Below are 13,689 nucleotides of genomic sequence, written 5' to 3'. Positions count from 1 at the left end.
ACAGGGAGTAATCTGGTATGCAGACCCAAGTCTGTGTTTAATACTCTATTTATAATGAGCAGATTATTACTCCACATATCCATTTAATTCTAAACCACAATGAAAAAGAGGAGTATAGTTAAAATATAGCTCTTATAAGGACAAATACTGCATATGACAATTACTGTAAAAATAGAAGGATTACTAGTAAAACATGTATTGTAACCCAAGGGGATAAAGGGTGGGAAGAGAGGGGTAAGGATGGGTAGGGGCAAAACAACGTTCCACACTTTGAAGGGTGAAAGGAGGGGGTGAAAGAAACGGGAAGGATCCAGCAGGGACCTGAAAAGATTGGGTAATGATGGGCAAGGTCCAATGATGATTTATTTTTATAAAACATAAATTATAATACATGGGAATGATTGTATTAAACACAATATGAATAGAGAACAGTGTGATACACAATGTATATGAACTTTGTGAGCAAATAAAAAGAAATTATATATGAAAAAAATAGGTGTATTTGTTATGTTGCATAGTACCCCCTGGAAGTAGATCAATCATTGAAAATTAATGTACCAAATACCATTTTGTCTAAACCTAATTTGCCAAATGACTATTTCACCAAATAGACAATTTATAAAATTCACAAAAAATGTGGTTTGTATTCTGAAGAATAATTTATTTTTAATTAATTTACTTAGAAATACACACTGACAATATATTTCCATTTGAGAGTATAATTAAGAATTATATTCCATCTTTCAATGAAACTAGTGAGAGGCAAAACTCAATGAGATTGCCTTGTTTTTCTGGGAATGTAAGTGTACTGCCTTGACAAGGTGCAATCTTATCACTTTACTATTGTTTTCTATTATTGTTGTTGTTATTGTGTGCCATTGACTCAGAACTTATCCTCCAGCAAATTTTCGGAGGCAGTTAATCACACAGGAAGAGATTGCCCATCTTTCTCGCCAGGTGTAGTTGGTGGCCTCAAACCAAGAGCCTTTGGGATTGCCGTGCAGCTTCTTGTCACTAGGCCACCATTAGTGGAACATATTTGATTTTTCTTTTCTGACATAAGCTCTGGGTTTTGCAATTTTTACTATTTAGTAATTATCATCCTTATAAATGAAATCATAAAAAGACTAGGTCTATAATAAGACTATCCTATCCCATAACATAATTTTATTTAAAATATTGCTAAGAAGAATGCTTTTATGGTAACTATTGATTACATTAATTACATATATTCAAGAAGACTATTCCTTAAAATACACTTTAAAAAATTTTGTATTGGCTTAAATAATGAATTATATGTTTCATTCATATACATTGTGTTTCAAACATTCCTCTATTCACATTGTGTTTCATATGATCATTCCCATACATTGTATTTTATACAATTAATCACCATTAATCTATTCCCAGTGTGCTTTTTATAACTTGATAAATTTCAAACTTTTCAAGGTGGCAATGCAAGCTTTAGTGTGGCTACAACTCAGTCATAGTAATCATTCAAACTTTAAAGTGCATATAGATCATTTGTGAATCTTGTTAAAATACACATTCTGAGTTTCAAGATCACATGACAAACAACATGGATTTATAATAAATTGACTTTCTGTGACCTGATATGAAATTAATGGAACTAAAACAATATCCATTACACTGTTTTACTCCTTCAACTGCACTTACCTATTTTTTACACATTTTGTATAATACAGATTTTGCATAGCTATTAATATGACTAATATTTAAAGTGATAAAAAATTAAAGAGGCAAAAGCAAAAATTGGTTCATTATTGTGTAGATAATCGAAACAGTTTGAGGAAAGCATTGATTACCATCTGTTGTCCTGTCTAACCTTGCCTGAGTTCTCAGCATAAAGTATGTCCATAAAAATTATAGTTGTTAGAAACATGCATGCTTGTATAATAATGGAGCTTTAGCAATAAACAGCCCATTTGAAGTACCTGCTTTACTGTAATTAAACACGTCCATGTCATATATTGTTAAATCTAGTAAAGAAGGAAATAAATTATATGAAGAAAATAAATTATACCTTGTAGTACTTTGACCTAAATTATCTAAATAAGTTATTCTTGTTTATAAGGAAGAAATTACATATTAACATTTAAAGCTATCAAAAGTATTTTCTTATGTGGACAAAATAATTTTTTACTTAGAAAAAATTATCTTTTAAATAATTAATGTTGAATAACCAATTAAATATGATTAGTAATATAACTGAGTTCTGGATTTTGTTAAGTGAAGCAGGTCTCAACCTTGGTTACATTTTTTAATCATTTGAGAAGATTTAAAAAAATTATCAGTACTCACCACACTCCCCAGATTGATTAATTCTGAATCACTTGCTACTCAGCATTTTTTTTCAAATTATCAGGGTAGATGCTGTTCACAGTCTCTGAATTTACATAATTGTTCATTATACCTTCTTCCTGAGCATGATATTATATAGGGGCCCAGTGAAAACACAGTTCCAATTCTTCCTATTCTTTTTTGTTATTTGCACACAGGACTTTCTGCTAACGACATAATTCTTGCTTATTAATTAGACTAAGACATAAACTCATTAACTCATGGAAGTCTAGTCAGAATTGACTCATAGCTGACCTCCATTGGGTTTCTGAAGCTATAAGGCACACAGGAGAACATTGTCCATCTTTGTTCTGTGGAGCTTTTGGTGGATTTGAACTGCCTTTGAGTTAGCAGTGTAACTGTGTATGGACTGTGCCACCAGGACTCCCTAGACTAACGCGTGTTGTTGTTCTGTACAGATTCATATTGGTATGTACTGACTCATGTTGTTATAGAATCAACTCACAGGTGCAGTGGGTTTTCAAAGGGAGTAAATAACACAGGAGTAGATTCCCTATATTTCTCCTTTGGAGCAACTGGTGCTTTGAGTTGGTGCTGCAGTTCCTTACCCCTAGGCAACCCAGACAAACACAGACAAATAAATTGGTAATATTTATAAACTTGTTATCTATTTTTTAATAAAGCTGAGACCCTCTGGGGTATAATAATTATTTTCTTCCTGTCTTCTTGGCCTGGGTTAATGTCATTGGACATCAATAAGCAGATAAGCAATGACAACTTGATGGAAACATGCAAATAGTTCCATTCATTTTCATGAAAATTATCTTTATGATTCTACTTAAAAGTAAGTAATCCAAAAAAATTTTAAAAAGTAAGTAATCCAGTATAAAATAAAAATGTTACAAAAATATTAAATGTTGCTACAAGTACAAAAAAATACTAGATTTGAACACATAAGGGATATTTATTCTTTTAAAAATAGCCTACTGAACTTCTGAAAATAAGTTATACCATAATACTAAAAGAAAAAAGTGTGATAAATGAGTGTATGGTATATGGACTTTTAAATGACATAGGGAGCTCTAGTGGCCTAGTGGTAAGAAGCTGCACCGTAATTCCCAAGGCATGTGGTTAGAATCCTCTATAGAATTTCTATAAGAGAATGGTGATTAATCTTCTCCCTTGTGATTAACTGCCTCTGAAAGCCTGCTGGTGGGGGGGATCAGCTGGGGGTCAATTCTGACTCAGTGGTACTCAGCAATAACAATGTGCACCACTGCCTTTTCTCTTTAAAATAAGCATGTCTAGGCGGAACACTGGTTCCCAAAGCAAGTGCTTGTGAGGATATGGGACTGAAATTTCCCTGGGAATAGGTCCCTCCATTTGGGGATCTTTGCCTCTTTAGCTGTGGGGCCATCCCAAGGGCCAAACAGGACAAGACAGTTTGGGGCACAGAGCTACAAGCAGAGTAAAGATTTTCTCAGCTTTCTGGGAGAGGGAGGGCTGACTTGAGACCTCCTGGCCCACAAACTGCTTAAATTTTCAGCCCTGGTCTTATGCCACTCCAGAGACAAAGGAAGACAAGACAACAAACACTTTTGAGTGTTTATGGGGAGATGAGACTGAAACTTCCTTGGGATAGGCCCCTTCATTTGGAAATCCTTACTTCTGTGTCTGTGGGGCCATCCCAAGGGCCAAATAGGACAAGAGAGTTTTGGACACAGAAATACAAGCAGGGGAAAACCTATCTTAGCTTTCTACGAAAGAGAGGGCTGCCTTGACATCCCCCTGCACACAAACTACTTAAGTTGGAGGCCCTTATCTCACTCAAGCCACACCAGAGATAAAGGAAGACATTAAGCTTCAGGAGAGAAAACACAGGAGGTGAGGCACTGCTACCCAAAGTGAGCACTTTGGGGTGCTAGTGCAGACATAGAACTGACACTTCCCTGGGGATAGGTCTCCCCATTTGAAGTTCCTTGCCTCCTTGGCTGCAGGGCCATCCCAGGTGCCAGAAAAGACAAGAGAATTTGGGGACACAGAGCTACAAGCAGGGGAAAGACTTTCTCAACTGGCACCTTAAGCTTCAAGACAGAGCTGACTTGAAACTCTACTAGACAAAAACAGTGGAGTACTAGGTCTCATACCACCTGGCCACACAATAGATGAAGACGAAGAAGGACAATAGAGTTTGGGACAGTAGATGGACACTAAGGCAAAATTCCCATAGGACTGCTGTGTAGAACAGAGAAAACCTGAAGGACTTTAGGAAAGGAAAATTTTCCCAGAAAGGACTTTCAGTAGAGTGAGTGGCTCACCCAATGATTGAACATTTTAACCTGGCAACGAATCAATAATATAATAAAGATACATGTATGGCTAAGCACAACTGATAACAGTGCATCTATATGCCCAAATCAATCTCCACAATAGTCTATGTGTTTCCTATTGCCCTTTAGAGTAGTGAGAGAAGATCTTCACCCTGAAACCTACAGCATCCCTTTTCAGCAGGAAGTAGTTAAGAGAATACGCTGTCCCCTTTTTTCCTTGTGAATCAGGGTGAAATCTCTCTCAGGGAGGAGTGATAGGGAATGGCAAAGGACACACTGACAAAGGAGATTAATCAGAACTGGTTTTGACAAGCACTGTGGCAAAGGGACAATTAAAACAGACTTTCAAGGAATAGTCAACCTGAATCCTTCTGATCATATGGAGATTTTTTTTAGTTTATTATGTTTAATTTGTTTTATTTGTTTGTGTATAAAGGATGCTCATGTAGATGGTAACATAATTATGATAAAAACAAAAGGGGGGAATATGGGAAGCCAATACTAAATATTTGTTATAAACTAAATGCTATTTTTTTAAAAAGAAAGAAAATATCAATATTTAGAAAGAAAATGTGGCAACTAAAGTGTTATTTAAGATAGGAGAAACTTGTCCAACATTTTAGAGAAGAAAAGGCAATAAAAAAGTTAAATACATTAAAAATATAATAAAGATTAAAACTACAAACAACTTATGCAGTCACAATAGAAATGACCTAACAATTATCAAGGAAAAACTTCATATAATGTCGAGAAAGCAAGAGGCTTTTTAAAAAGACTGTGATAAAGCTAATTAAGCCTTCTCAAACAACAACAACAAAACACACACACACACACACACACACACACACACACACACAGAATATTGCAGACCCAATGAATACTCCAAAGCCAAGAAGGTAGATAATATATGTTGATATGGAGATATTCGAACAACTACAAAATAAAGTACAAATGATTGGAGAAACAATGTAAACAAAAAAAAGAGAGAGAGAAAATGCTAGAGGTAGAAAACCAGAATAAATATATTGATGAGGGATTATTTGAACAGCTACTGAAGAAGGTACAAGAATGACAGAAGAAACACAGTGGAACACACAAAGAAAGCAAACACTCCAGAGACATGGAGCCAGAAGAAATATATTGATGAGGAGGAACTTGCACAACCAAAGTAGAAAATGCAATACATAGAAGAAAGAATTGAAGTTATAGATAAAGCGGTACAAAAACTTAAAAACTAATCACAAGATAGAGAATTTAATACTCAGGTTTCACTCTGGAATTTATCAGTCTTTGGTCCTTTACCAAAGATGTCCGGAGTTGGAGCTATTATGAGTTAAACGGCACAAAACAAGATAGAGAATTTAAATAAAACTGCAATCTAGAATATTAAGACTGAAATAGCAGAAGTGTCCAACATGCTGGAAGGACAAAATAAAGTAGAACAGAATAGATGGATCAGAGAGTCATTTAACTGGAAGACAAGAACCTCAATGGAAATTTATTACAAGAAAAATCAGAGATGAGAATTAAGAAAATGAAGAAAACCTTAGAATCATGTGTAATGGCATCAATAGGAACAACGTAAGTGTTATTAGATTCCAGAATACAAGAGGGACAGGGAAATCATTGAGAAAATTGTGGAAGGGGTACTAGAAGGAAACTTCTTAGATATTAGGAAGAGCGAGGAAACCCACACTCAAAAAGCTCAGCAAACACCAAATAGACTAGACCCAAAGAGAAAAACCTCAAGAGATATCATAGTCAAATTCTCTAAAATAAAAAATAAGGATATAGATAGCACAAGAAAAACAGAGAGTCAACTACACAGGAAAAGTAATTAGATTAAATGGTGATTTTTTTTTTAGCAGAACTGTGAGAGCAAGAAGACAATGGGATGGCATATACAAAAGTTCAAAGAAAACAATTGCCAACTGAGAATCCTGTACCCAGGAAAGCTGTCCATCAAATATGAAGTTGAAATTAGATCCTTTGCAGAAAAGAAGGAACTTAAGGAATTTGTGAAAAGATCAAAACTATAAGAGATTTTAAGTGAAGTCCTTCATACAGTGATGGAAAAGGAAAGTGCATGGGCTATAGTAACCAGAAATAACAAAAGAAATATGACAAAATGGCAATGGTAAAACCTGGCCTGAAAATAACCCCACTTAATGTAAATGGACTAAATGCACCAATTAAGAGGAAAAGAGTAGCAGAATGGATTAAATAAACAAATCCCATCAATATGTTGCCTACAAGAGACACATCTCAAACAAGAAGAGAAAGACAAATTCAAAATCAAAGTCTAGGAAAAAATATACCAAGCAAATGGCAATCTCCAAAAAGCAGGAATGGCAGTATTAATCTCTGATAAAATGGATTTCAGAATGAAATAGCTCTGTGTATATGCTATCCCATTGTCTTCTAGCTCACATGGTTTCTGTTGAGAACTCAGCACTTAATCTAATTATTTCCCTTTATAGGCGACTCTTTGTTTTTCTCGTGCTTCTTTTAGAATTCTATCCTCATCTTTTAATTTGGAGAATTCGACTATTTTATGACTTGATGTTTTTCTTTTGGGGTCTAGTCTATTTGGTGTTCACTGTGCTTCTTGAATGTGGATTTCCCCTTTCTTCAAAATACCTGGGAAATTTTCTTTTAGAACTTCTTCCATAATCTTCTCAGTGATTTTCCTGTTACTCCCCTGTTCTGGAATTCTAATCATACGTATATTATTCTGTTTGATGTCATCCCACATGCTTCTAACATTTTCTTTTTTTCTTTACGTCTTATCTCTGATTTTTCTTCTTATATGTTTTCAGTGAGGCTCTCCGCTTCCAATTCATTAACTCTCTCTCTGTTCCATCTCTTCATTTCTACTTTTTTGTGCTACCAGAGTGGTGGACACTTCTGCCATTTCAGTCTTAATGTTCTGGATTGCATTTTCATGCATATCTGTTATTTCTGTTGCTGTGTTTCCTGTACCCTCTCTGTCTTGTGATGATTTTTTTAAGTTTTTATACCACTTTTTCTATATTATCAAATCTTTTGCATTTTCTTCCATAGCTGTTCAAGTTGGTCCTCATCAATATATTTCTTCTGGACTGTTGTCTCTGGGTTATTTACTTTCTTAATTGCTTCTTCCTTCATTTGCATCTCCCTCTGTGGCTGTTCAACTAACTCGACATCAACATATTTCTCTGGTTCTTTCCATCTGGAGTATTCATTGATCTGCTCTTTTAGGAGAAGGGTTGTGTTTTTTCTTCCATGATAACTGAGGCCGACGGCTGCATTCTTGACATTATGTGAGTCTTTTCTTAGTTGATGTTGTTCTTCTTGATTGCCATCCAGTAGAACACGACTCATAGCTACCCTATGAACAAAAGACCTGAAACCTATCTATAAGTATCATCGTTTCTCAAACTACAGAGTTTCCAGAGGCATGTTGTTTAGGACGTGAATGTCACTCCTGCTTCCAATAGTAGATGTTAGACCATTTTAACTATTTAGTGACCAAGACCATGGCAATGTTTTGTGAAGGACCTATACATTTGTGCTTTGTTCTTGGCCTGAGGCTTGGCAGCTGCTGAGGACACAGTGGCTGATAAGGATGTATGGCAGCTGTGGATGTGGTGGCTGCTGACGACACAGCACTGAAGTATCTTTTTAAAAAAAAAACTTCAATTTTTTAAAATTATTATTAATTTTAATGAAAATTTACAGAGATTTTGGATTTCCATTCATTCATTATTGCATTTTTCTCCCTAGTCACCCCTCCTCTCCAGTTCATTCTTCTCTTTGAAAAGTAAAAGAAAAATTCTTTCATTGTTATATAATCCCTCCCCCCAGTCCTCCTCCCATTCCACTATGCAGCCTTCGTTCTGGACTCATGTCATGACAATAATACCTAACCATATATACCTTTCAAATAGTTCTCTCTCTCATTTGTTTCAATGAAGTATGCATAATTTAGTTCATCTTTCTCAGTCTCCACTTGCCATCCCTATGTCAGTCCCATTTTACAACAATGGCACTATACAGTATTTGTCCTTTTGTGACTGCGATATTTCACTCAGCATGTCCTCAAAAGTCATCCAATTTGAATGATATTGCATGAGTTCCTTGTTTTTCAATGCAACGTAGTATTCCATTGTTTGAATATACCACAGCCTCTCTATCCATTCGTTTGTTGATGAGCACTTAGGCTGTTTCCAACTCCTTGCTATTGTGAACAAAGCCGCAATAAACATGGGTGTGCATATATCTGCTTCGGTAGCAGTTATGGTTTCTTTGGGGTATATTCCAAGTAGTGAAATTTCTGGGTCAAATGGTATTTCTATTTCCAACTTTTAAAAAAAAATTTATTTTATTCATTTAAATGAACATTTACAGAGATTTTGGATTTCCATTCACTCATTATTGCATTTTATTCCCCTGCCCAACCCCCCCAGTTCTCTCTTCTCTTTGAAAAGTAAAATTCTTTCATTGGTATACAATCCCCCCCCCCGAGTACACTCCACTATGCAACCTTCATTCTGAGACTCTTGTCATAATCATAATGCCCAATCATATATCGCTTTTAAACTGTTCTCTCCTTCATCTGTTTCAATGCAGTATACATAATTTATCCAATTTTTCTCAGTCTCACCCCAATCCTGATGTCAGTCCCATTCTACAACAGTCGCACTATGCAGTATTTGTCCTTTTGTGACTGAGATATTTCACTCAGCATAATGTCTTCCAGGGTCACCCATTTTGAATAATATTGCATGAGTTCCTTGTTATGCAGCATAGTATTCCATTGTGTGAATATACCACAGCTTCTCTATCCATTCGTTTGTTGATGGGCACTTAGGTTTCTTCCAACTGCTTGCTATTGTGAACAAAGCCGCGATAAACATGGATGTGCGTATATGTTTGGGTGGTGGTTGTGGTCTCTTTAGGGTATGTTTCCAGTAGAGAAATTACTGGGTCGAATGACATTTCTGTTTGCAGCTTTTTGAGAAAGCAACATAGAAGCAACCTTCTATAGTGGTTGCACCATTTTACACTTCCACAACAGTGAATAAGGGTTCCAGTTTCTCCGCAACCTCGCCAGCATTTGTTGTTTGCTACTGTGTTAAATTTTGCTATTCTTACTGGGGTGAAATAACTCATAGTTTTTTTTATTTGCATCTCTCTTAGAGCCAGGGATTTTGAATATTTCTTCATGTGTTTGTTTTCCATCTGAATTTTCCTTTGGTGAAGTGTCTGTTCATATCCTGCACCCATTTTTCAATTGGGTTTTTTACCTTTATCTTGTTTGGTGTTAAATATCTTTTAAAACATAATAACTGGAGTTCTAAGATGAATAAAGTAATGATGATGAGAGAAGGAAAATAATAGAAAAAGGATTGACATTAAACATATTTTGTAAGAAATGTAAGAGAAATATTTCTTGACCCTTGTATTTGTGAATTAGAAGAGGAAAAACTAGATATTTATAAAAATTGTTTTATTAAATGTTATTTAAGTAATACACAATTCTAAATTATTAATCCACAATTGAGCATGCTGAATGGATGACATAGAAAGGTGACAGTGAAACAAATGAAAGCCATTGTTGCTTTTTTATAACAGATATTTTTGTATGGCTATCTTTACAAGCCTGAAAAAACAATATAAATTATAAGTACTTATACAAATAAGTTTTTTTAATTTAATTTTTTGTGTGTGTGTGTACCGTCAAATCGGATTTGACTGGTACACTCTTCTCCAGCAGAGCAACTGGTTGATTCGAACTGCGTACCTCTGGGATTGCAGTGCTGATTCTTGCCACTAGACTACCAGAGCTGCCTCACAAATAAGTTTTTAAAATGCAATAAAATACCTAAATTGAGTAATAAAGGAAAATAAAAGGGAAGCAATTTATAAATGTGTTCAATTTATAAGTGTGTTTTCAAACAGGTAATATGTATTTTGCAGCATATAGTAAATTATATATGAACATTTTGAAGTAACTTCACTTGAAGTCATGATGTTCATTGCTTATGCTTATTTTTAAAATCAAGGTAAATGTGGCAGCTATAAATTCATACCATTACAAATGTGTTGTTCTGATTATGACAATACACATATAACCTTGACTTACAGATAAAATTTTTCTGAAAAAGGGACAACATCTTTTAAATTTCTGAACATTCTTCCTTTGATTTATACAATGATTTCATTTTTAGAAAATTCAGTGGAAATTAACATCTCGAAATAAAATCTTGTGCTGTGTGTTATGAAGTTAGATTTTAGGGGAAAATACTAATAAATGAGATTTTCATCTGTATGACTGTGTGAAAAGAATTTATAACTGATTTCTGGTGTTGGTGTAGATTATTAAATATCCCGTGGACTACCTAAATAACAATCAAGTCTATCTTGGAGATAGAGCAACTGGATTGCTTCATGGACGCAAAGAGGTTCTGATTCTTGGGAAAAGGTGTCATGCTGGAAAAAGTAGGGGATCAGAGAAAGAGAGGAAGACCCTAAGAAAGATGATTTGACACAGTGATTACAAGGTGAATGAGCATGGCAGAGATTATAAGGATAGCACAAGGTTTTGATCTGCTGTTCATAGGGTCACTAATGATTCCGAGTTACCTCAATGACACCACCACCATTTTCTTCCCACTTTAATTTTGTTCCATTCAATAGAGTGAAGGAAACCCAGAAAATATAAATGAATGTGTTGGGAATAGCAGTAAAAGGACATTTCATATGTGAAAAATAATAAAAAGAAAATGTGAAGTAAGTAGAAGCAGTTTGGTATGAATGTAATGAAGCCCATCTTGGAGAGCTACTTCATAGATAATTAGCACTTAAAGACTTGGTAATGAAACCTGAACAACCATGGTGGAATGAAGGGCATCTTTTAAACAGCTGAAGGGAATGCTTGTGCCAAATGAAGTCACTGTGAAGAACCTTATTAAATGAAATCTAATAAATGAATAGGATGAAACATCATCAACTATACATTTAGCAACATTCTAAATTTTATATGATCATAGAATATTTTTTAATCTGAGAACATTTCTATCAGAAATTGAAATACAAAAATACAAAATACAAAAAAGCTTGACTAGTTCCCTCTCACTCACACAGATGGTACTAAATTGGAGATTAAAGTACAGAATCTATAACTTACTAACTCTTAGTTTTTCTCTTCTTTCAGTCTAGAATGTAATAGCTGAATCAATTTATCTTGACAATTTTTTAATCTTAGAAATAGTACCTAATCTATTCTTTGAAAATTTAATTTTTGCTAAGATACTATTTATCTGTCATGTACACCCTTAGCTTTACTTTCTGTGCTAAAAATATCTGAAGATATTTCTCTTTCTGTATTACTATTTGGAAATTGTAATATTCCTGTTATTACTTCTTTGAGAGCCTCATGGATATTTCAATTCATAGAGGAGATGCTGTCAAAATGCAAGCAGCATCATGAAAGGCTTATTTTAAAAAAATTATATTGATCTTGGCTGAAAGCAGGGAGTACCAGAGGAATGTCTATCTGTGCTTCATTGATTATGCAAAGGCGTTGACTGTGTGGACCATAACAAACTGTGGCTGACTCTGAGAAGAATGGGAATCCCAGAACACTTGATCATGCTAATGCAAAACCTATACTTGAACCAAGAGGCAGTCGTCAGAACAGAGCAAGGAAACACTGCATGGTTCAAAATTGGGAAGGGTGTATGCCAGGGATGTGTCCTGTCTCCATACCTTTTCAACCTGTATGCGGAGCAGATCATCCGGGAGGCTGGGCTCTATGAGGAGAAATGTGGCATCAGGATTGGTGGAAGATCTATCAACAATCTGCATTATGCGGATGATACAACCCTGCTTGCTGAAACTGAGGAGGACCTGAAGCACTTGCTGCAGAGGGTCAAGGACTGCAGCCTTCAATATGGACTGAGGCTCAATGTTAAGAAGACAAAGATTCTCACCACTGGACCAATTGGCAGCATCAGGGTGGATGGTGAAGAGATTGAGATTGTTCACAGCTTTAGTTTGCTTGGCTCCACAGTCAACACTCTTGGCACCAGCAGCCAGGAAATTAAAGATGTATTGTGATGGGAAAGTCAGCTGTTAGGGACCTCTCTAAAGTACTGAAGAGCAACGATGTCTCTCTGGAGACTAAGGTGTGTCTGATACAGGCCATGGGCTTTGCATTCACTTGTTATGCATCAGAGAGTTGGACAGTGACTAGGGAGGATAGAAGGAGAATTGATGGCTTTGAGCTTTGGTGTTGGAGAAGAATATTGAGGGTACTGTGGACTGCTAAGAAAACAAACAGATTTGTCCTGGAGAGGGTTAAACCAGGCTGCTCCTTGAAGGCAAGGATTCTGAGGCTTCGTCTGACATACTTTGGTCATGTTGTAAGGAGAGACAGGTCAGAAGGACATCATGCTTGGAATGGTGGAGGGCAGGCGCGGGAAGGGAAGGCCCCCTAGGAGGTAGATTGATTCGGTGGCTGGTGTAATTGGGATTAGTGTGTCAGAGACAATGAGATTGGCTCAGGACAGAACAGTGTTTAGGGCTGTTGTACATAGGGTCGCTATGAGTTGCAAGCGACTCCGCGGCGCATAACAACAACAACAACATATTGATTTATTTACAACGTTTAAATACATTGTTTTTCACACTGGATCTTTCCCATTTCCTTCAAGCCCCCCATCAAATTGTGCGACTGTATCATTAAAACCCCTCACCCCTGCCCATTCTCACCCCTTTGCTTCTAACTTCTCCCCTGTTGTATCTTCATATTCATTCTACAATAATGCTTTTATACAATATTTATCCTTCTGATATTGAGTTAGTTCACTCAGCATGATGCTCTCTAGTCCCTCCCAAGAAAGGTAGTGATTTACAAAATCATTGCTCCTGCTTGCTGTACTGTAGTATTCAATTGTGTGAATGTATCATCATTTCTCAATCTATTAATTTGTGGTTGGGCATCTGGGATGTTTCCATGTCCTTGTAATGGTGAATAACACTGCTATGAATA

General features: G+C 35.8%; 1 protein-coding gene across 1 annotated transcript in view; it reads right to left on the bottom strand.

The window, feature by feature from the left end:
* Positions 1 to 1,983, bottom strand: part of LOC102855092 — a 127,736-nt gene extending 125,753 nt beyond the window's left edge. The window contains exon 1 of the mRNA XM_006902905.1: positions 1,956 to 1,983. Coding sequence (XP_006902967.1) covers positions 1,956 to 1,983 — 28 coding nt within the window. The remainder of the gene's footprint in view (positions 1 to 1,955) is intronic.
* Positions 1,984 to 13,689: the final 11,706 nt, after the last annotated feature.

Source organism: Elephantulus edwardii, unplaced genomic scaffold (assembly GCF_000299155.1).
Source record: "Elephantulus edwardii isolate Elephantulus edwardi_28Jun2011 unplaced genomic scaffold, EleEdw1.0 scaffold00468, whole genome shotgun sequence".
Taxonomy (NCBI): domain Eukaryota; kingdom Metazoa; phylum Chordata; class Mammalia; order Macroscelidea; family Macroscelididae; genus Elephantulus; species Elephantulus edwardii.
The sequence above is the reverse complement of the archived record's forward strand: the minus strand, read 5'-3'. Positions and strand labels throughout refer to the sequence as shown.